General features: G+C 35.3%; 1 protein-coding gene across 2 annotated transcripts in view; it reads left to right on the forward strand.

Moving 5' to 3' along the window:
* GBE1 (1,4-alpha-glucan branching enzyme 1) overlaps positions 1-25,555 on the forward strand; it is a 147,956-nt gene that overhangs the window by 45,095 nt on the left and 77,306 nt on the right. For both annotated transcript variants that reach the window (XM_085318906.1, XM_085318908.1), the window contains exons 4-7: positions 10,911-11,036; positions 12,906-13,041; positions 15,374-15,464; positions 17,141-17,350. In XM_085318906.1, coding sequence (XP_085175032.1) covers positions 10,911-11,036; positions 12,906-13,041; positions 15,374-15,464; positions 17,141-17,350 — 563 coding nt within the window. The remainder of the gene's footprint in view (positions 1-10,910; positions 11,037-12,905; positions 13,042-15,373; positions 15,465-17,140; positions 17,351-25,555) is intronic.

A 25,555-nucleotide genomic window follows, 5' to 3' on the forward strand; every position in this document is an offset into this window, starting at 1 on the left:
CAGTAGGCAGAAATGAGTAGCTAAGGAAATAAATGTACTAAAGTCATCTAAAGATTAAGAAAATTTTAAAGAAGTGAGAACAGTTATAATTTCATGGGTCCTATTAAAAGAACTAATAAAATGAAAAAAAAATACTCGTTTTGTTTTGAAAATCGGAGCTTGGGAGAAAAAGAATCTTTTGAAACAAAGAAATGCATGAAAGTCCAGTGGAAATGCATACTGAAAATGCTTGTGCATATCTCTATTTTTGTTCTAGCATATAAAATTGCTCCAATGTTAAATATGGATAAATAGAAACTCTAGAATTACTTATTCAGGGTTGTAAGAAAGCTGCTTTTATTTTACCGAGGAGGAGAAGAAACAGTTGTCTGCAGCTCAAATACAGTGGTTATGCAATACCTATGCAATAATATGAGTTACAGAATGATTATTTAATATTTTCTACAGTTTTGATATGTAGGTGGGGTTTTTTAGTTGCTCCTGAACTTACCTTTTGTTTATATTGTATTTAACTACTCTGTTCACCTATTGTAGAATATTCTGTGTTGAATGTAGAGATAACAGATGTGAGTGATGGAGAATGCTGATATTTATTAACTTATGTACACAGAAAAGATATATTCCTAAATGTATTTAGAAAAGCATTTATTTGCCTGTGTCTCTGTAATCACTGTCGTCTCCTCTTCTATTTTTCAAGTGCAGCTCTTCCTAGCTCTTCCAATTGCTATTCTCATTGGAGTGGAAACGCCTTAAGGCAGACTCCATCATGCAACGTTTGTGTAGTGCGCAGGATTTTTGGTAGGGGAAAGGGAAAAAAATGGCAATGGTTTGGAAATTGTTTACTAGTGACATTGGCTGCTGGTAGTTTTGTAACTGCTGTGAGTCTTCTGGAAGAAAAAAACCCATAAAAAATGCTTCTTGCAAATAAAACTCTTGCTTAGCAGAATGGATTTGTTTTCTTATTTTCACTCTGGCCTGTCTTTAATTGCACTTCTACACAGTCTGTTCTAAGCAAAGATATATGTAATTATCACTGAGACTCACAGTTAATGTGATCGCCAAACACATCCATGAAACTGAATAGTTGTTCTTCTCTCTGCCTATGAGATTGATTGCTTTTGAGTGCTTACATTCCTGTTTGGTTTAAGTGCAGCAATTTAGAAACTTGATTCATAAGTGTATGTAATCATAATTGATGATTATATTAATGGATTAAATGGATGATCATAACAGACTTCATCTATATGGAACACCTTCCAGCCTCATCTATCACTTTGCTAATAATGTTTCATGACACTGTTTTGTTACTTAGTGCTTACGTAACTGAATGTAACAGGTTATAATGCGTACATTTAATGTATTTACATATTACAACTAAAGTAAAATAAAAAGGTGTCTTAGTTAAGATAGTTCTAAAATGGTTTATCCATCACAAAACCCCAAACGAGGTTAGGATATTAAACACAATAAAAATATGCATTATCCTCATCTAGGGGTGATCTTTTTCTCTGTCATTCCACTAACAGACACAGAAAATGCCCTCCCTATGTAGGGTTTGTTGAAACCATTTGGTTCAGTTGGAGATCATGGCCATTTTTAAATTCATGAGTTTTGGGGTAAGGTTGGATTTGGGGAAGATTAGGATTTGTGTGGTAGATTATAATTTTGCAATTCTTTCTTCATGCAGAACCTGAGAAATTGGGGTATAAACAAATTACTATGCAGACCAAAGATCTATTTGAATATATAGGTACTGTTGTCAGGGAATCATAGATTTTTAAAGCTTATTTTGCCAATATAGTTCTTAAACATTTAAGTTGAACTAGTCAACTCTAGTTGTGACTTGAGTGGCTAGAGGAAAAAGAAGGCAACTCTAGAAAGTCCTTATCATTAGCTTCTGTCTTCAGTATTTTCATCTTTGGTTCTACAAAGGCAAATGCTGAGTTCTGAAATGGTGACAAGGTCATTTCTTTTAAATAACTAATTTCTAAGCCAGAATGGGAAATGCATGGAGTGCAGATGGTGACACTAATTTAGATGAGGTCACAAAATATTTTCATAGGAAAATGAATGAGGAACAGAGGTCACAACTCTTACCTCTTTTTATGATAGTAGTAGACTATCTACTGTAGCTCTTCAGACAGTCTTCTCATAACTAAACATAGACATTGAAGAAGGTAAGTAATTAAAAACCCTGTTATAGATATTTTGATACATTTCTGTGGCAAGAGATGAGTGCTTCTAACATGTCTGAGACTGATTTTCTTGTGAATTATCTCGTCTACCTACAAAATAGTACGACCTGATGGAAAAGGACAATTCCCTCTCCCCCTGGTTTTGGAAATGCCTAGCTCAGGATTAGTGGAGAGCTTAGGATAAGTCATTTGGTAAACAGATAGTCTTAAAACAGTGAAGTAAGGGGATGTGGTGTTTTTTTTGTGTGTGTGTGGTTTTTTTTTTTGTTTTTTTGTTTTTTTGTTTTTTTTTTTTTTTTACACTGGGCTACTGGGCTTCACTTATGACATTTCCATCAGAAGTAACAAAACTATCTTCTCTGTGCTTTTAATAGACTGAACTGCTATGTACCTGTAATTTTGTTTTTTTCTAATGGAGATGGGGGTCTTGTTTGTTTATTTTATGGTAGCATGTTTGACACTGACAGTGGTGATAGCTGGAGTGGGTGGGCTTATCGTTTTGTGGCTGAAAACAATTTTTAACTATAAGGGTATTCTTAATCCCTTTTTCATAGCATGTGGTAAGCTTTTACAGAAGTTCAGATGGATGAAATTCCTTAGCAAGTCACATCACACGCTGTCATCCACATACAGGAGTTTATTAATGACTCCTCTGTTTTCTATTTACTGCTTATTTATAAATAAGTCTTACAATTGCTATAAATTATCTGTAAACAAGTTTTCACTATAGTCTATAAGATCCTAATTGAGACATATGAGTAGATGGTGGTTAGTTTCATAAAGCCTTGTTTAAGGGTGGAGATAGTACTGGTAAAAATTGAAGTCTTTGTAGTGGAGAACTTGTTTAATTTCTTTATAGAAACATTCTTCCATGAGGACCAAAATAAAAAAAATGAAGAGCTTATGTAAAATGGAGGCCAGGAAGAAGTTAAGTCTGTAAGAAAAACTTCCAAGTTCCTGGCTATTGATCAAATTATAAAATACTCTGCCACAAATTAGTAAGAAATTATTTTCTATTCAATGCTCCAGGACAGCAAGTAGTTTAGAATCATAAAGCTAGCAATATTTTAGATGTACTGACCCTTCTGTCTTTTTTATCAGCTATGAATAGCTGAATCACTAAGCCATTTTCTGTGAATTAGAAAGGATTACTAAAATAGTATTAATTATTCAGCTTTTTAGTATTGACAGTAGATCTGTGATTTCTGAAATGGCTTGACAGAACAGGAGTTTTTATATAAAAGTAATAAATTTATCTGATGTTTTATCTGACAGTATGCTATATAGATGCATGAAATTAAAATACTGTACACAATTAAATCTTATCTGTACATTCATTAAATCTAATTTACTGTAAGTGATTCAGGGTTGTGTTTTTCTTGAGATACAAAGATAAGTGTCAGGCTTGCTGACGTGCCTCTGTAGTGCACTTTTACCAAAATCATGGCAAAGAATAGGGTGCCATCCATAAAATATCAGTGACTGAGTTTGAGTTCTTTATTTTTTTGGAGTCATATACTACTACTAATAGCTAGCTTTCTTTGATAGATTGTGTATAATTCAGTGCATACGTGTGTGTGTGTGTATATATATATATTTATACGTTTTTCATCTATGAAAATCAAAGGCAACTAAATTCTATCATTAATTTTGATTGTGTTTTTTTTAGGAAAATAAAATTGGGAGGCACTACAGCAGCCTTCATAATTTTTATCTGTATGCTGACAGAGCTAATTATATACAGCTTATGGAACAACTAATACAAGCTTTCTCTGGAAAGGTCACATTAGAAAACAATAATAGAAAAAAAGATTTTTTAAATTGTGTGCATTCTGTCATTCACTAAATTGTTATCCTTTCCTTGAAGAAAGGATAGCAATTGTGTTTTTATGTCTTTGTGGGTGTTATGTTTATGGGTGTTAGACTTTATAGGTGTGGAGGTTTTTTTAAGAACAGCCCTTCAGGAGAATGGGAATCACTTCTCAGTTTCAGGTTAGTGAGGTTCCCATGTCTGATTTGTTTTGATATTTCGGGGTTTTTTTTTTTTTTTGGGGGGGGGGTTGTTTTGTATTGTAATTAGTTAATTTGCTATTTGGTGCACACACTAACATAATATTCTTTCAGTGATATTTCAGAGTCTTACATATTTCAATAATTTCAGTCATTGTTGAATAATACTCATTGGTGCCAAACTGGTACAGTGTTGGGGCTGGCACTAGGCACAGCAAGTCAGTTTGTACAAATATTGAACAGATTCACTGCTTCTGGCTTTGAGTAGCTTTGAAGTCCAAATGTATAACTTTCATGGACGTTAAAGGGTACAAAAGAGGAACAGATGCCTGTTTTTGAGAGAGAACATCTAGGATATAGTAGTCGTGATTGTAAGTGCCTAAACTTTGCACCCACGAGATGTTTAGGGGAGGATAGCTAGTTAATTGTGAAGAATGTTATCCAAGGTTCATCTTCACAATTTTTACTTATTTATTCAGTAATTCATATTTCATGTTTGACTTACAGACCTTGAAGGGGAATGGAATATGGTTAGCAAGTAGATTAACCAGTGGCAAGGAACTGTTGTTGATAAATTAATTGAGTATAATTTCTGTTGATGATGGAGCAGAGGATGATGCAACTGACCTTGCTAATCAGGAAGCACAGTAGTTTCTTATTTCTTCCTCCTTGATGATGGCTAGGGCGTGGAAATGTACTGCTTGTAGTCTGTTAAGTTCTGTGTCATTTAAATTGCATGTCTTAAGTGGTGTCTAGAGGGGAAAAAAAGTGTAAATAGGAGCAAATAGGGTTTTGCTGGTATTTTGAACATCAGGGAAGTGGACTTAAATTGTCTGAGATATATACTTTTCTCTGTTGTAACCTTTAGATATCTGTGGAGCCAAACAAAATAAATCATTAGCTAAATCTCAGGTAATACCCTTTGTTTTGTTGCTTGATCACAGGCCCTGACCCTTCAGCAGGTTAGTGTAGATTTTGGGGGGTTAATTTAATTTAGCTAGTAACAAACTGGTAACAGAAGGATTGTTATCTCATTGAGAGGAAAATGGTCTCCTGAGTTTGCTTACCAAAACCAGCAGACTATGTACAACTTGGACTGACAGGAGAGGTTTTAGCAGCAGTGAAGCATTAGAATCCAGTGACTGTGGCTCTTAGGTCTTTTTCTCCTTCCTCCTTCCTCTGCAGATGTATCCCAGAATTTCAGAATATTTTTGTTTAGTTCTTTTAGAAGGCTTACTTTTCCTGACTTGACAATTGTGCAGTTCTTGGGAGGTCTTACTATTTAAAAATACTTTCCTTTTATTTTACCCATACAGAAGACCTACGGTTTTAATTGATATCAAGAGTGTGTAGAGAAAAAAAAAGGTTTTTTGGAGGAAAAGGGGGAGATATTTTCAAGAAGAAGGTGTCTTGAAATGGAATTTGAAGTCTGAGAGTCCATATTAAGTCTCTATAAACTTATACACAGAGGAGCCATTAATAAGTTAAAGCTTTTAATACTTGGCAGTTTAGCAGTCTGATTTTCAGCTATATTTAAGTCTAGTTGTTACTAAGAAAAGATTATAGGCCAAGGAGAAAGGAGAAAATAACTTTGGTATCCCACATCTTGGATGCCAACGCGTGGGGTTAATGGCCTAAATTCTTTCCTATATGGACGGGAATATAGGCATGGGGTATTGCCATTTGGAATCTGTACTGATAATGCAACTAAGAGGAACTGTTCACAAGGAGTACTTCTCTGAGGTGTTATTCTGAAGTAGTATGCCATGAATCCTTTATCATACCAGAAAGCAGTTAATGCACCTGCGAATGTGTAGGGAGGGTCAGCTGAGCGCCTCCGTGAAAGATGACCCCAGAATACAGAGACTGCATCTAAGCTCTGTGCTTTTTTTCCCCTGCTGTCCACTGCGGAGGCTATGATCCAAGGCATTAGCCCCCATGAATTGCTAGGGAGGGAGATGACAGGGTGAGAGAGAGGATGGCAGTGGAGGGATCATTGGGGCCCATAAGCTAGCCCAGTCGTCTATAAAACGGAGCTGGAACGTGTGCCAGGCAATGGAGACGATTCCGCATGACCTGCCTTGCTGCTGAAAGACAGTGTGCTGTCAGCGGGAAACAGCTGTGAATGGGAACACCGAAAGGTGAGTGTGCTGTGCCACAACCATCCAACCACACGGCGCCTTACGCAGCAGTTGCCCTTTAAACCAATGCTTTATAGTAGAGGACAAGTAATATTTAATGCTTGAGTGCTCCTATTACATACTTCAGCAGTTTCTTTTCTACTTGACACTGCTTGAAACAACTCTTAATAAGTTAGGCTTATTGTGTGTAATGAGCTATATTATTATGGCTGCCTTTCAAACTCTGCTCTTCCACCTCAAGCCCCTCAGTTATATAATACATACGGATATTTTTATATTGGGCATACAAGCTCTTACAGTCTTAAATCTGCCATTGCTGTTATGGTGACTTAATTCTGGTTAAGTCACAGTTGAAAAAAATGTTTATTGGATTATTTTAGAAATTCGAGTTTTTCTTAGGCTTTCACTAATCTGATTTTTGAAAATCAAAATTTTCAAAAAATTTTTGACTGAAAGAAAAGCTGTTTGAATGTTATACTGCAACACAGATGCATATGTTATTTTCTTTTATAAAAACAGATCTCTTGTCCTTCAATATCTCATAGTGTCATCTTTGTGTAGCTAACGGTTATGAAGCTGACAGGGTTTTTTCCACTAGAAATCCATGTGCTTCTACAGTAAGGTTGATGGTGGTTAAGTAAACTATCCTCTCTAGACCTGTACTTGTTGAAATCTATTGGGCACATTTCTAGGTGACATCGCTGCCATTTTTAAGAACCTTGCTATGATTTTCTTCATTTTCTCAGTTTCTTGAGTCTCTTATGGTATTTGTATTTCTGTCTGCGTAGGTGTTTTTGCAATACCAGACTACTGTCTCCATCTTCTGAGTTATTTTACATTCAAATATATACTGTGCTTTGTCAAGTAATTTGGACAGGTGGCCATTTGGGAAGGTGCTTCTGGTTAAGGGAGTAATTATTGATCAATTATTGCTTTGCAGCTGGTTGGGCTAGTTCTTCCCAGCTTTTCCTCTTGTAATCACTTTTGGTGCTCTGTCACCTGGAGCTGAAGTGTTGAATGATTTCTGATCCCATTTCCCCCTTTCTGCCTGCCTTGGGCTTGGTAGCTTTTCATGTTGTAGTTGCAGTAGTGAAGCTACTGTGCTTGGTTTTACATGCTGTCTATATCTGAGGCTAACAAAATAGGGTCCCTTTCTTACACCTACAGCCTCTGACACTGGTCCATTCATTACTACCCTTATTCTAAAAAACTGATAGGAAATCCAGAGTGGAACAGCTGCTTTTATGGAGGCTCAACCAGTTTATGACAGGATCATTTCATATTGCAAAGTTAATGATTCACTAGTTTTCCTTTTAAAGATTCTCTGTATTAGGTTTAGTTTCAGTTTTTCTTTGCTTACCAGGATGAGATGCTTAATGAAAAATGAGGAACTGAAACATTTTTGGTTTATGCTGAAGACATGAGAGAAAAGGACAGTTAATGTGGGCGTTTGAAACATGCAGATATTAAATTATACAAGAAAATATCTTAGTGTATGAGCTTTTCCTTTTTCTACCACTGATCATCTTTAGAAAAGTGAGAAAGGGAAGTACCTTGAATTTTAATTTTTAATAATGTAGTGGGAGAAATTGGGTGGCTCATTGCAGCATCTAAATTAAACTTTCCATTTAGTCTTCATGGAAAGACCTAATCCTGATGTGTTTTTAGTCTTTTGGTTGAACTTACTTTCAAATTGAATGCATGTTACCAAGTTAAGGTGGTGTTTACGCCTGGGCTGTTAGGGCCTTTGTATTAAGATCATTTGTCTCATAAATATGAATCTAATGAAATAGTATAAGTTGAAAATATAGAAATAATGTATTTATGCATTATTTATAGTAAATAATAAGTCATTGAGATTTGTATATTAAAGCTAGTCTACTCTATCATATTAACTTATTAATCTGATGGCCAAATTTTGTTACTTAGTGGGACAGACAAGGGACATATTGTCATTCTGGTACTAATGTTCTTGTGAGGTTTAAGTCCTGATTTGTCTTGTAGCAGCTCACATTACTAAAATAAGAATCCTAATTTTAGTACTGCATCTTTGCACCCTGATTTTTACGTACCTCTGAAATCTGCCGTTTTTTGACTATACATTTTTTGCTCTTATTGCAGTCATACTTCTCAGTTCCTTCTGGGGACTTCACTCAGATCTGAAAGTTCTTACTTCAGTATTAATCTCTCCTCAAACCTCTACTTCCTAGGACATCTTTTCCCTATCTTGGGCACACAAGTCCACTGCTCATGATTCCAGTGATCTCATTCTAAAGCTGTGTTGATTTTTTGCTGTACTAAAGCGGAGAAGAGCGGAGTATTATCATGATCCCATATCTGTGATAGCTGCCAGTTTTGGTGACAAATTTTACAGCTGTCATGTACTGGTCCAGTTAATATTTTAAAGGTTCTGCATTCCTCTGGACTATGCTACAGTACAGAGCTCATGATGATCAAAAACGATGGCAGTACTGGGGGCACACTAAGGCTTATACCATTAGCAATTATGGCAAAGTTCAACCAGGTACAACCATAGTTATTTCCATTACTTAATGGATTAAATTAAACAGTATGCATGACTGGTTTCAGTATTTTTGTAGTAACTTTTTTTTTCTTTTCTAATACCAGGTTAAATCAGAGTTATGACTAATTAAATAATGTTTCTGTATCTAGGCTTTTATAGTAATATATAATAAAAATAACTAAGTACAAATTACCCAATTTGTAAGCATGTCTGCTTAAATATTTTTGCAAATAAAATATGTCCACTCTTCAGAAGCTTGTGTAATTTAAACTACACTAGATATTGACGATAAGACTGCAGAGATAAATAGCTAGTTATGATTATGAAATGCAGTGATTCTTTTATTAGATAAATTGAGACAAATTAATAAAACAAGCAACAGCATCATCAGAAGTGTGATAGCAGGAGGTGTAGATAGTTTTTATTAATTTAGGAGTTTAAGAGTAGCTTGCAAATTGTGTTAATGCTCTTGGCCAGAAAGGTCTTTCTGCAAATAGTATCAATGTTATAAAGATCCTTATAGCTGCTTTGCTTTCATAGCTGGCAGAAGGACTTTTCCATGCAACTGTATAGGATTTGCAATAATTAGTTCTCAGCTGTTTCTTAGTGTGTCATTGAGTTTGGTTACTCTTTCTCATCTTGAATTGCCAGTGAAGCTGAATGTGGTAGTCTTTAATAATATAAATTGAAAGACATAGGAATTCTGTTCCGTTGACTGCTGGTTGCTTTAGCACTTGTCATGAGCCTGCGTCGCGTACATATTTTTCATCGTACTTTCTCCTGTGGCTCAGATAAGGATACAGACAATTCATCAAAATTATAAAAGACATTTGCTACAGATGAAAAAGCAATTGTTGGTAATTGTCTCCTTCCACACAAGTTGTTAGGCAAAGTAAGGAATTAAGAGTAAAATGCAGTCACTTTTTGTTGTTTCTTTAAAGAAAAAAAATACAACTTCATTTGAGGCTTCTCCTTCCTATATCAGTAGCTCTCATTCTTACAAACCAACAACCTCCCCCCCCCCCACCAAAACAACAAAAACAACTTGTTAACAAATGAAAAATCAAGAATTTTAGGAGGAAAACTTCAATTGCTAGTACATTTTGGGGTTATAAATTTACAAGCCTTCTGTTTTACTGGCAGCCAAAATACCTAGCAAAATTTAACTGGTGACATTATCCTAGTAACTATTTCAATTTTAATTTTGTTATGTAAAATAATGCTATAAAAGAACTTCTAGGTTTGTTTAATCACTCTGGCAAAGCGTGAAGTATGAACTTCTGGAGGGAATAGGGAAGAATAGTCCTCTTCTTCATCTATCCTTATAAATAGAGGGCACCAAATAAGGAAAATAAAACAGTTGATAATACTTTCCATTATTTTGTCACTAGAATAGTGAGGAAAACTTGCAGAAAAACTGCAGAGCAGCAGAAGAAATCCAACAATTTTGTATTCTTCACTCTCTTCTTGGCCTGGAAGCTGTGTTGTGCTTGATTTAATCTGTGATTCTGGACTATATAATATCAGTCATAATTAACTGAGCATAGAAGAGGGAATTAAGATTATAAAATTGACCTACTAGATTGTTTTCCAAGTAAACAAATCATAGTTCTTGTCTTAGTAGCATTATATTGTATGTCTGCTTAAATTTTAAGAATGCGGAGAGGAAATGGTAATGATGGGGGAAATGGGAACCTAGCAGTAATCCATTTGAGAAGCCTCTCTTTACCATTATTTTTAATGAAGTTTACATGTATATCTTCACCTTTTAGCTCCTGCTATTGATCATCACTCTTATATCTGATACCTGTTTGCTGTTCCTTTACAAATCTTCTCTGTGATGAAGGTTATTCTTTCTTACCTTGACTTGCATTATGTATCTGTGTTCCTTAAATTTGTATGTGACATACTATTTCATTTTCTGCTATGGTTTATACAGCGGATATTTTAGATGTGACTTTCTATGTTTACATGTTTGTATATGACTTTTATATGAATTATATGCAACTGCATGAATATATTAGTTTTCCAACTTTATAGGTGGTGATTCGTGCTGAAAATGGTGAACTCCTCTATCGTATTTCACCTTGGGCAAGATATGTTGTCCGTGATGAAGACAAAGTGAATTATGATTGGGTACACTGGAATCCACCACAGTCATATATAGTAAGGCTTAAATACTATTTTCAAAAGGTGTTTAAAGATGTATATGCTGTATCACTTTGTGCTATTTGGGATGAAGTGTCACTATTTGAAAAAAAATAAAAGCTTTCCACAGAAAAGGGGAGTCCAGTAATTAGAATAGTCACCTGAGTAATGAAGAATGCATGGTCAAGGCTTTGACAGAAAAAAGCAACTTTTAACTAAAGATATTTTGGAGTTGTTTCTTTTAGTCTCATGTGATGGAGTATTTTTTTAAAAAGTAGTTATTAAAGTGGTGTCTTGGCTTGTAAGCATTTTAGGCCAATTCAATAACTGTTCACATGTTTTTGATGACAGTGGCTGGTTGGACCTTCTTGATCCAGAGGAGGGAACTGTTTGTCAGAGTTGTATTTAAAAATGAATTATTACAAGTACAATTTCAGTACTTCAGTAGTAAGTCAATGCAATATGAAATCAGGAGAAGTCCTCAGAAAGCAGCTGCTCAGGCTCCAGTTTAATCCTAATTTCTTCATATCAAGAAAATCTTTTTATGGATTTTAAAGCCATCTTACCTCTCTTGCACTTCTGTAAGGGAAGAAGTCCTTACATTATGTATAAAGAATAGCCTGAGGAAAAAAAAATCAGAGTTCAGAATGGCTATGCAATGTTGTGGCATATTCTTGAACTTTAGAGATTTCTAGTAGAAACACCAGAACACAATGCAGTCTGTATTAGAGGAGCTGAGGCCGCTGGTTTGAGTTAAGGTTTTTGGCACCTGCCTCTAATTGTGGAGTGGCTACTTGACAGCAGAAGGGTAACTCATGTAAGAAATACCACTTTTTTTTTTTTTTTTTTTTTTTTTTTTTTTTTTTTTTTTTTTTTTTTTTTTTATCTACAATAATGTGTTACTTAGGAGTATAGGGCATATGAATGCAGTTTGTGATGCTGTGTGGTGCCTAGATGCTCTGTAGGAAGAGGTGTTGAAGGACAGCTGGAAATGCAGTAACCTTTATGATGTAGAGCGTAAAGGAAGCAAGAGCATCTAGGGAGCAGGCATGGTCTTACCCAGCCTTGTGCAATGAAAAGCATGTAATCTACTTGGGCTTGGGGAGTGCACAGTGGAAGTAAAATACAGGTAACTAACCTTAACCAGAACATCTCATTCTTCACCCTGTTCCTTTTGCTTTTAGTTTCTGATACTAATTGGACTCTTCAAATCGCTATGTATTTATTTTTACTGATTTTGTTCCAACTTTCCAAAGCCTTGCTTAAACAAACATTAAATTAGCAAATGGAAAATAAAATTTTGTAATTTCTTCATTTTTAAGTGAAGAAGGGGAGGAGTCAAGAAGACCTTGGGGGAGGGAGAAATGGCAGTTTTTGCTAGTTGAGACAAGACTTTTGTTTAATACATAAAGAAAATCCAGATTCAAGTTCAATTGTCTCTGTAGCTTAAAAATATTTTCACTAATTTTTAAATGCATTTTTTTTTAAAAAAAAAATCTTACCGAAGCAGAAGATAGATCACTGTGCACTATAGAGCTATGTTCTTGAGGACTGCCCTTCTAACATTTCTCTAATTCTTTTTCCAAACAAACTTCGTACTACACTGCTACACACGTACTACACATGTCAATGTATTTACCAAGGCCACAAAAGAATGTCAAATCAAGAATGTCTAGTTTCTTATTCTAGAATTAGTATAAAATACATCTTTGCCTTAACAGTATTCAAAGTCTAGTTGCTTCTACAATTTTTGTGGCCCTTCTGGGAGAAGGGGAAGAAAGGAGGGAGATGCATGTTTTGTTTTTCCTCTTACTTGTGTGAACTGTGTGTTTGTGACAGCGCTTCTAATCTGTTGTATTCTAGCAACAACTGTTTCTCTTATTATAGCGCAGGCATCCTTCCCCCAAGAGATTGAAAAGCTTAAGAATCTATGAATCTCATGTGGGGATTGCTTCCCCGGAAGGGAAAATAGCATCTTATAAAAACTTCACATACAATGTACTGCCTAGAATAAAGGATCTTGGTAAGTAATAACACAGATCGTTGCAGAGATAAAATTTTAATGCATCTGTACTCTTATTAGAAAAGATAATTATGAAGTATCTGTAGCTTTTGTGTGTGTGCGCTTTCAGATTAAGTGCACTATAGAAATGCATTTAAGGGCACCAAAAGTTATAAAACAGTGAAATCTTTCAAAGGTAAGATAGGCTAAAATTGAATATATGAATCATATTTCATTCTACAAATTTTGTTTTAGGTAAAATTTTTTCCAGAGGCCTAGGTAAATATTGCAGGGCAATTTGCTTGCAACATGGTTTGGTTTTCGCTGTAAAACAGACCTGTTTTTGTGTGATAGTCATTGGAAAATAACCTGTTCTTAATTGCTTCCACTAATGTACATCTGGGTGTTAAGAAAAGACGAATATCTGGATGGAAAAGACTGTCCTTTGTTTACTGGATGTGATAAATTTTTATCCCTTAACAATTGCTGTAAGTGTCAGAACATGGAAAACTTTAAGCATGAGTAATTCTGTGTTAGAAAAGAACTTCCAGTATGTTGAAGGGGCCTTATGAAACGGCTGACATGATTATTTCAAGGAGCATAACACTGTTCACCCCAATTTCTTTCCTTTTTTTTCTTTTTTGTATTATCATTGTACTTGTTTCTGTAACATGACACTAGAACGTGCTACCTCTTTCTGTGATAAAGTATGTTATGTTGCACTTAAATGTAAAATAATTGTGGCATCTGTAGGTGATATCTCTGTGGATAGTGGTGGTGTATATCTATTGTTTGCCTTCATTTGCCAGGGTGCCTGAAGTTGCATGTTTTTTCTTGGGCTGACTTGTCAAGTCAGTGTTTCACAAAACATAGCGTTTGCCTTTCAGTAAAGCTGAGCTGGCAGGCAGAATGAATGAGTTTGCACATTTGAAACCCCTCAACAACAAAAAAAATTTGGATATCACATTATGTAGCTGTGGCTATCTTCCTGCTGCAAAGGAATTTATTTTCCTTTAACAGAATTACAAAAGTTTTCTGCTCTACCTACAAATTTTTCTTTCGGGCAGAAAAATGCCATTAAAGTGGTGATATGCCACAAAATAAAAGCAGTATCAAGCAGATTGGATATACAGAACATGGTAGATATGTTCATAATTAAACTCTAGGAATTAAATGTTTTTTTATTTATTTAATGTATTTTTTAAGGGCTACTTGATTCTTTTTATTTTGAAATGTCTTAATGCGAAGACAAGCCTGAAGACATCAGTATTTAAGAATGCTAAGATATTAATAGTTTGTAGAAATATGTGCATGACAAATAGCAAGATAAACAGCTAGCAAATAGAATGAGATTAATTAGATGCTATTTATACTGTTTATTTACAAAAATGCTGTAAATAAGAATAAGTTTAATGAGTCTGAATTATGAAACAGCAATGAATCAGACAAATTGTTGAGTTTGTGCAAACTGCCTTCAAATAATCTTCTGTAGCTCCACAATTAAAAAGAAACAGTATATTGTTTACACTGAAGAATAATGTGCAGGTTTGGGTTAAACTAATAAAGAGAAGTGGTATGTGGAGGGAGTCTCAATAGGCTGTAGAATAAACCTGAAGGTTACCTTTTGCAGGTAGTCCTTATTTGCTAGTTAGCCAGGGCACTTATTCCCTGACATTAAAGATAGCTTAGTTAAGATGTTTGGTTAAGTACTGTCATTTCATCATTAGTATGTTGTTTTCCCTTTAGATTTCCCTCCTTTAATATCACACCAAAATAAATTGGGTCATACAAGAGACGAAAAAAACCCTCCCCTATCCTCCTGTACTGCCTTGGTTCTTCAGTAAACTGAGAACAAAAACAAATTAAACTCTCTAAAGCATATGTTATAATACGTGTAATCAGTCTCTTTTGTTTTAATTTACTTTTTTTTTTCTTTCATGATCAACATTACAAATATCAAAAGTGAAACTGAAGTTCAGGACATGCAGATTGGCATAGTTAATATTCTGAAGTCAAATTAAGATTATACTTGCGTATCATTTATTGCATGTTAAAATTGAGAGATTCAATTCAATGCACTTAGTTATGTGTAGATCACTTGACAAATTGACCTTTCCATTTTTAATGGAAGGTAATAGAAGTATAAACTGTTAAGTAGAACTACTTTTTGAGAGAGACTGGATCTTTAATTGTTGATTATTAATTATGCATTAGAGCTAGAATCAGTTAAAATAAGAGGATGCCATAGACTGGAATTGATGTCACAGGAGTCAAATCCTCTCTTAATTATCCTTAAGATGTTGGGGGGTGGGGGTGTTTGTGTGTGTATATTCATTTTACTTTTTTTATACAGGATATAACTGTATTCAACTAATGGCTATTATGGAACATGCATACTATGCCAGTTTTGGTTATCAGGTCACAAGCTTCTTCGCAGCATCCAGGTAGGTTTAGATACTTTTACTACTTTTGTGTTCTTTTGTGTTCTTTTGCTTTATCCACCATACACTGGAGATGTTTAAACTTGAAGTGTTTAATGGAAAGAGAAAATAATGGCTTAGGTAGTATTGTAACTTCTTAATAAATTTGAAGTCATTTTGACATAGTTATCAGCTGTGCTGCAAAAACATTTAAGATATGGTACAAATATACAAAAGTTTGCAAGCAGCATTGTTGGAGCAATGCTGTGAGAAAAACCTTGCAAATAGTTAACAAGACTCAAGGACAAGGGAGAGAGAAAAACAGTACTGCAAAGGATACCACAGCACTTTGAAGAATGTGAGAGGTAGGCAAGACAAAAACAGTAGAATAACCCAGAAGTGACCTTAGGTTCGTTAAGGCTTATTAACATATTAAACTACACACCCCTAAATGAATAATGAAATGGAAATGACGTGGTAATGATGTTACCGCCTCTTCTTCGCTTCCTATGCTAATTAACAGGAATGTGAAAGTGCAAGCGCAGAGCGATTACCTGATGTAATGAAATTGTAACCAATAGAAAGATTTGTATAAAGTACTCCCTGAAAAGTGTGTATAAATGAAGAATGAGAGGGGGAGAAGGTGTGCTAGCTTTGTGGGTTTACCACCTAGCACCCATCTCTGTGCAGGAATGAAATAAATCTCTCGACCCCATATGTCTATTGGTTGCTTGCACACTGAGTAACAGAACCCAGATTTTGGACAACAACAGCAGCTGTCATAATATGTGCCAACTTGTCCAGCTTCAGCTTTCTTCATGCATGAGTTTTGGTGTTGTGGAATTCATGACAGTAACGCAGAACTTCTATAGTATTTGTCCATAATAAACTTATTTGAAATAAAATCATGACTTTTTTTATGCTCTGTGGGAATTTTTTTTCCCCATGTGTACAGCAGCTCATACTTGAGTTTGAGGCCTAGGGTGAAGACAAATGGAAAATGGATTAAGATAATTTTTGAGAAAATTATGATAAACGTGAGTGTTGTGATTTTTTTCCATCTCGTTGAAGCTCAGGTGAAGCTTGGGTAAATTTAGATAGACAGGAAGTTTGGCTGGCTTAATTAGTTGAAGGAAATATATGTTCCAGTCTGGAGACAAATTTTTCTTTTTAAAAAAAGTTTGAAAGTAATGGAGTACCTAAAACAAATAAATAAGCAGGACAGCAGCAGATAGTATGTCTTGGACTTTCATGAATATACTTTAGCGTTTGTATCAGTTATGGATTATTCTGTTCCAGTGATAAAAATACTCCTATCTCATACAAACTGGGCAAGGTATAGAACATTAAACTGAAGTTTAATTTAAGTTGTATTAGTTATGTTTTATATTGCATTAGATGTTTTAGCTTCCCCTAGTTGAGTAGAAAGAAAGAATAAAATTTTGGTGGACTAGTTTATGACATAGTGCATGCATGCATGAATATTTTAGAATTCAAAAAAAAAAAAAAGTTTAATTGTCCTCTTGTAATAAGTAGCTACTACTTCAGAAAGTAGCTGGGGGAAAAAATACTTGTATACAATGTACAGTCACAGTAACACAATGTGTCAATTTATAATTAATGGAGAATGAGATATTAAGTACTATGAGTTTGAGTTCACATTGTGCCACTCACAATACAACTTATTTTCATGTTGATAGCCGTTACGGAACTCCAGATGATCTGAAGGAACTGATTGATGTTGCTCACTCAATGGGCATCACTGTTCTACTGGATGTTGTGCACAGCCATGCATCAAAAAACTCTGAAGATGGTCTCAACAAATTTGATGGCACAGATTCTTGTTTCTTCCATTCTGGTCCAAAAGGAACTCATCAGCTCTGGGATAGCAGACTTTTTAACTATGCAGAGTACGTACCAAATGTGTATTTGAAATATTTTAGTGATAATTATTTCTCACCAGTCCTATTAAAGCTACACAGTAACTGTTCCAGCTTGGCAAATACTGTAGCAGATGCAGAGTTAAATTCACTTTATAAACATGAAACTAAATAAATAGTAGTATATTAAGTATTTATTTGTTATGACTACATATGCACACACATTTATTATATGTATATAATATTATATATGTCTGTATGTGTGTTTGTAGAATAGGTGAGAATAAGAAATACTAAGGAAAATTTCTTTGTCAAATTGTTAGATTGTTGAAGTGGTTTTGGCCCAAGCTGGCTGACTTTGTTCTGAATAGTTTCTAGATGATAATGCAGAGCAGATGCCACTTTCAGCAGGCAGGCATCCTGTTACAGAGACTAAGGAACTTTTAATAGTATATATGAAGACTGTTCTGACCTGTGTGCCTAGAGACTTGTTCTGGGCACAGGTAATTGGATAGTACAGATCTGGTATGTTAATGCCAGATAATGATTAATACTATTTACTTCCTGTTCTCTGATGTGCTGTGTGCTCATGTGCTGTATATTTCAGTGGTTTAGTTGGGAAGAAATAAGCTTTATGCTTTTCCCTTCAAATGGTGAATACTTCTGCTTCTGTTATGTTAAGGGTATATAAATCTGGTGGACTTTAAGATGAGGGAGTTTCTCTTTCCCAGTCTGTTAGAGGTGCTGCTGTTCCTTATTTCCAGCATGGCTGAGCATATCTTTCAAAGATGCGAATGCACACGTACATGATGCAAACATGACAGCCACACAGATTAACATGGAGGGGGAAAAAAAAAATTACCCACATAATGCCCACATAAAGAGTGCACTTGCATGACACTAGCAGCCCAGATGGCCAAATCTTGTTTCTCCTCTCCAACTAATCAGACTTTAATTTCACTAGTCGAACCATATGCAAATCTTCACTCTGGATTCACAAATGTACTCGCATAGATTCACAAATATACTTGCATGTACAGGTCCCTCGAATACTACCAGAGCTTGAGTCCATGCTCAGCCCTGGTCTTGTCTTACCCAGTCCTCAGTTCTAGCCTTGGGTCTTGCTAGGCCCTGGTATTCTCCTATTCACTGGCTGGTCCAAGTTCAAATTAGCTGGTAGGTCTTGCACATGCGTGCTAAAGAAAGCAAGCTGAAAATGAAAATAAAAAGGAATAAAGCTTAAGATGATAAGACAGACTGTGGTGATCAGGCGCAGTACTTGGCCAGAAAAACACACGGATAGACAGCCAGCTTACATGTGGCTCTCTATTTCCTGTCTTGTTCCTCTGTGAACCACCATTTCCTGCTCTTGACTATTCCCATAAACATCTCATAACAAGTTTCACATGCCCCCACAATCTCCTTAAAGCATTTCTCTAATGAATTTTACACATTCCTACATGTGGTCTTATTCCATGTTTGCCTTTTACCCCTTGAAACCCATGATAATCTTTTTTTCCTCCTTATCAGCTACAAAGTTCTGGTTTATACTTGAGTGGTTCCTTCAGTGGGTCATCAGTGTGTGACTTACGAGTTCTGGGTTCTTTAATCTGTTATTTGTTAAAGGTTCTATGCCTGTGAGTTTAATTTATTGTTTTTACTGTTTCTCCTTTTTTCGTGTTATATTTCCATTAACCAGGTAGGCTTACATTGTAGATGCCTTTACACCTTGGATCAGAATGCTGTAGTGTTCAGATAGCTGCAGAAACAAGATTTTTCTTCTTGTACTCACTGGCTATATTCTTGAGCGTGACACTTTCCTAGCTTATGGGGATTGTAACTGTTTAAGAAGGTCACTCTTGCAAAAGTAATGTTACATAGCGTAGGTCAACTATTTAATGGAGACTCTTGCACAGTAACTCACAGTTTCAATTAAACTTTGAGTGACCAGTGTAATAAGTGACTTGTGCACTTATATTACTTAATAGGGTGAGCTGCTCTTAATTTACTTTTTATTTGGGACAAGTTTAATTTTGGATAGCTTTTTTGGAATTGTGATTTAATTATTATAACAAATGCATTTTAATTATGTCAAGTCATAGCCATTTCCTGTTTATATTACCTCCTATTAATCTTTGAATCCATATTCAAATAAATTCCATTTCAGACAAACTTCAAGTTTTATTATGCAATAGCAATTCACTGATATTTCACATTTTATTGCATTTTATATTTGTGTATAATCAAGCAAATTTCCTCTAGTGAGGAAATAATTTGAATGCAGTTACAACCCTTTCTGTATGCCAAGCAGAGGATATTGCTCTGATTGGGAAAGAAACTGGTTATAACATTGAGTGTTTTGGAAGGATTTGTAAATGAAAGAAACAGCAAGTTGCTTTCTAGATAGCACTTGGCAATGTTAAGCATTTTTTGAGAACTGAAGAACTTTTTCCACAGGTCTCTTCGGTCTGCTATGTACACGTATTGTTGAGGAGATACACTGCTGCATAGCTTTTCCTTTTATTTTAATAAAATGATTAAGAATAGATACCCGACTGAGTGGTGAAAATGGTAATGGAAAAAGAATATGAGGATGAGAAAAGAGATGAGAGAAACTGAATATTTATTATTTGTTGATGAGCTGAAAATGCTGCTCGAAATGAATGAGGGACCTTTATGTGTCATTCTTCTTTTCCTGCCCTTCCTTGAGTAAAATGCTAAAGTTAACTTTTCCTTTTTATACTTTAGGGGAAGAGGAGTTTCCTTAAAGTACAGGAAGGCAAGCATGAGTTGTTTTCTGTCACGAAGAGCTTCTTCAGTTTTAATATTTGAATCACTGAATATTTTATGTATGTTTATAGTCAAAGCTTAAGGCTTAAAAGATCTAACAATCATGTTTATTCTAGTTTACTGAAATAGTTTTTATAAAGGACATTTCTTTGGTTATTTGCGGGTCCTGAACAGGATTGGGGAAGAACCAGAACTGACATTTTGTTGAAAAAGTTGTTACAGTCTTCTGTTTGATTGACATGCATGCTAATTCCATACTGATAAGAGCAGCTCTAGTCTGAAAGAGAAGAAAATATAAAAATCTGTAGGATAAACTTGGATTCCTTACACATGTTCAAAGCTTTCTGAAAATAATCTATTTCATAACATAATCTATTGAATAGTATACAGAAATAGTTGCTTACTGAAACAAATCTCTTCAGCTTATATAAACTTCTCTCATGTACAATACTCGTACTAAATCCCTCCTCTATTGTAGTGGGAAGAACTGTTAAATCTACAGGTACTTAAACATCAAATACAAAGAATGCTAGATTTACTTTGGAATTCAGAGAAACAAATTCTCTGCTGTGAAAGAGATTAAGAAACAATTGCTTTATCAGTTTAATCTATCTGCATTTGGTATGAAAGCCAAGATCTGGAGAAATTTGTCTCACAGAGTTTACAAGATTATTCAGTTGTCAAGGAAAATGACTGTGAATATTTACTATAGCAGAAGCTGCCAAAGATCTATTTTTGCACAAAGCAAAATCAACAAACGTATCAGTTGTGTAATTTAAATACTCTTAGACCTTCATCTTTAGTAATATTCATATAAATAGAGAGTAGTGCCAAGAAAAGCTGTAGTAAAACTGTTGAAAGGACAGCCTGGATCCTGTGTCTCAACAGCCTAGCACACTAGTGCAATTTAAGATGATGAAAGCATATTTTCTCCTGTGGACTTCCAGGCAAAATACTTAATAAGCAGTAGAATAATTTTTGAGTCTGTGTTTCTGTAACTGTTGTACTAACTACTTGTGAATTTTTAAGGATAAATAAGACCTTTAAAATCTTTATCCTGTTAAAGTTGTCAGGAGAGGAAAATCTCAATTTCAGGAAAATGCGAATTTTGGAGGCAGATATCGGGGCCAGTAAAAGAATGTTTTCTGCTTTGCTTTTTTAGTTAAGAAATACTTTTTGTTTTTGTTTTAAGGCTCTATATTCTACTTCTCTCATTAGGCTTTGTTAGATTACACTTAATTCAAGTTGAAGGGACAGTAGGTATCCTTATACATTTCTGTGTGCAAGATGAACTTTGGCAATAAACCTGAGCACTTGGGCAAAATTTAAAGTTCCTACTTAAATTTAGTAGATGAATTTGCCACACAAGTTGGAGATTGGTTTCCATCCTGGTTTCCATCCTGCTTTTAATTACAAAGTTCTGCTTCCTTAACTGCAGCAGTATAATCAACAGGAGATGGTTGTTATAGGGTTATTTGGGCCAGAAGTCAGCACCAGACCTTGTCTTGAAGGTTTGTTTTTGAGGCCATATTCCCAATACTTTTTTGGCTGTGACTTGCATTTCCATTCTTTACTGTCTTCTGTGCTGATGTATTTTTGTCACCAAGCTGAAAACAGTGGGAATCTTTTCCCTGTCTATGTACAGGTTTTGTTTTCATTGTATTTGTTGGTGGTATGTTTTCCCTCTGTTTTGGGAATAAAGGCTATAAATGTTGCAAATGAACTGTAATTTTCTATTTAAGTCATAAGATGGGAGAGTCTGTTATTTCCTTTAGCCTTTTCTGCCCTTTTCAATTTTATGAAGCTTCACTCAATACATCTCAAGTGATGCTCGTGCCAAAAGTGCGTTGAAACACGACAGGCAGGGTTCAGAGCGTAAATGCTTTGTTCCAGAGAATATACATCAGGACAACAGATGTACTGGTCCCCTGCTGTCTAACCAGATTTTCTCTCCAGCTTGCTCTTGCCGCTCATGGCACAGTGCTTGAACTCTTGCAAATTGTACTTCAGTGTTTTACCCTTGTTTCAGTTTCTCTTAAAATGGGTTATGAACTCTTATGGTTCAAAAGCTACTTCTAGTCTGCCATCAATGCAGCAAAAGTAGAGCAGTTACCTGGAGAGTGAAGCAGGTGCCTAAATGCATATTTAGTCCTCTTTTAGATATCTAGACCTCCAGCTGCCTCTCCAGAACAGTGTGGGTTACCTGTTGGTTTTGTTCTATGTCCTGTGTTCCAGCCTCATGCGGATACTTTGGATACTTCCTTGCATCTGAAATGGCACGGTGCACCTATATTTGGACACTGAGACAGTGGCTTTATCTGCCACCCAGTGTTTAAATCCTGTATAGACCTCAGGTGTGTTGTACAAGAAAAGGTCTATTGATGTTGACATTAAGAGATATTAATTTACTTCACTTGAAAATTTAGCTCCTTAAATTAAGTCACATTGATCGTTTCTTGCAGCATCTGTTAAGGTCAGTATTTATTTTTTCCTTAAACAGCTGTTCTTTATCTGAGGCTTTTTTTCCTTTGTTCTGGTCACTAACTTTCCCACTTTATCCTTGCATGAAGGTTTCCACTGGCCTAATATTAGTAGATGGACTGAACTGGGAAATGTTCCTTCGGAAATTAGCGTTTCATTAGGAATCAGCTATCCGTCTGGGCTCAAAACTCTCCTATCTTATCTATTCTGAGAAGTTTTAAGGGGTAGATAGTCTACAGTTGAATATTAAGCTCTTCTGAATAACAAATTTTCATGGAACTGAAGTTCTGTTGTATTATGTGGGAGCATCACCACAATTTGTAACAGTCCGTTTCCAGGAAGAAAAGGATAGAATACTACTTTATCACCCTTTCATATTTTGCATTTTAAGTTGATTTAAGTGAATGCCTTCTGTGGTGCATCATTAAAGATCGCAGTTCCTTGCCTAATGGACTTAAAGGAAGCTAGCATATCAGAATGAGTTACAAAGTGCAGCTAACATGGTATGTGTGGGTTCTTACTGAACATCTCTGCATGACTCTATTCAGGCATGTTTTATCATATGCAAAGATACTGTAAGCAGGGTATGCTCAACTCCAGTTACCTACTAGTCAACACACACAAAAGACAGGTAGAATTTAAAACCTACAAGTATGCTCACTACTTTCAGTAATATAGCTGAAGAGTCTTTACTGGCCAGGCAGGCATCAGTCGGGTGGGAGGAGGTAGGCTTCCGCTACTTGCTGTAACAGCTCCTTGGCCGGGCTGAGTTTTTGTCTTCTTTCCTCTACAGTTCTGTATCTTTCCATGTTTTTTTCTCTTGAATCCTTGAGCTACTAAAAATCCTTACTACAACAAACCTGTCTTTGTCTGCACCTTCATTTTCTTACCTTGCATAGCTCTAATCTAAAGACCTTCTTGCTGCTTTCTCCCAGCTAAGCAAGTTCCTTTGAGTTTTGCACCGTACAGACTTTGGGATACAGATGTAATCCCTTTTTGGGGAACTAGAGAGGAAAGGTTACAGGGAAAGTTAAAGAATTAATATATTATATACAGAAGAACTAATTCTCCAAAACGTGGATTTATTCTGCATACTAAAGTGTTCTTTTCTGCAACTTTTGAGAATTTACAGCCAGATATAGTTAATGTTCTTCCAGCTGCATTTATGCAGTAACAATGACAGCGGTGGCAGGTCAAGTTTATCCCAGATGTGTGTTCCTTAGAGAGATATCTTGGCCATGTTTCCGGGTAGATTAAAGATAATAAAGAAATAGCTGTCAAAAAGCTAGATTCTTGGTCAATTGATAAATATTTTTAGTACATTGTTGATTCTAAGGTAATTAGAGTAGGAACAGAGGTAAAAGTTTTATTTCATGACAAAATACTACAATTAGGTTGATATTTGGTCTCTTTCCTACCAATCTTTCTTCATTAAATTATTTTAGAACAATTCTGTACTTAGAGACCCTCCTCTTGGGTCCTCTTGGATTTGGAGTTGGCTGGCAAAGATTGTTTTTTTTTTTTTTTAAGTTGATATATGTAATTTATTTTGATTACAGATTGACTAAGATCGTACCTTCACGTTTCCATATTACTTTTTCTAGTAGACTGGACTTTGTGAAGGTGACTGTAGAGGCACAAAGTATTTTAAAAAACTGAAATCCTAAAATACCTTTATTAAATTAAATCCTTTCGTGCCTGTGAAAATCCTTTTTTGGTTTTAGTAATCACTGTGAATGTCAGCAAGTAAGCACTTTCAAGTACATATTTGGGGGTACAGGACTTAGTGTCGTGTTCCTTTCAGTTTTGAAAAGGATTGTCATGTTTTCTTGAGGAATGCCCTCTGATGGATCAGAGTATTAGTCAGTATTTGGTGGAACACATGAATTAGATGTTTAGAAGACTTTAGAAGATATTTAATAATGTTAAGCATTGGTTCAGATTGTGAAAGAGCTTAACATTGGTGCTTAACTATTTTTTTAAATCAGGAAAGTAGACAAAATCAAAATATTAGTTAATACAAAATTGATATTATACCTAGTTTTGCAGAAAATGCTCAGATAATACTCCTGCTACATATTAGATAGTACACAGTTACTGCAGCAGTCTATTTGAATGCTCTTATTGTTCATACGTTAATGTTCAGGAAAGAAATTTTATAGCTGAAATAGTAGTACCGAGGAAGAAATTGAAATAAAAACCTGAGTGTTTCTGATCATAGACCTGTTTTCTCAATTCTTCTGCATGAAAAAAGTATGTATGAAGCATACTAAACATCCGTAAAACCTACAAGTTTAACTGTGGATACAGTGAGATGAGTTAATATCTTTAACTACATTCCTAAAGAACTGTATTTTAACAAGTGCAGCAAAATGGAGAAATACTGTACTGTACTTGACATTAAGTAGGACTGCATTTTTAACTCTGAACTTTAGATTTCCTTTACTGCTTTATGCAAATACAATAGTTTTGTGTTTACTGAAAGATAATAGGGATTGATGCATATTTATCAGAGAGGGTCTCTGAGCCTTCTACTAGAATCCCCCCCAAAATTTTTTTTAGTAAAGGCAGTGATTTATTGTACAAACTTTTTTCTGCCCTTCATGCTGAAATTTCTGTAACGTAACTCAGAAGCTCTGTCTCCTGGTACTGAAAAGAGAATTTTTGAATATATCCAGGGCAGTGGCTTATGTTGAGGATAGCAAGCTGGAAGTGTGAGAGGAAAAAATCTAAGGCATATATTAGCTTGATGTTGTTATAAAGAGTGAACTTATCTTGAATTTTCAGGTGGGATCAGTAAATTACTGTCCAGGACATAGAGTCAATATCTCAGAGGACACCTGTTATGTCTTTACTGAATCGTGACTGATAAGTGATCCATTAACACTTCAGCTGTCTTAAAATTTTGTTCTCCGTTTGCTGATCTGGCATCGCTGCCAACAGTCTAGTGGTGAGGAAGAGAAG

Source organism: Rhea americana, unplaced genomic scaffold (genome assembly GCF_003343005.1).
Source record: "Rhea americana isolate MKP2758 unplaced genomic scaffold, rheAme1 scaffold_56, whole genome shotgun sequence".
In the NCBI taxonomy this organism is placed as follows: Eukaryota; Metazoa; Chordata; class Aves; order Rheiformes; family Rheidae; genus Rhea; species Rhea americana.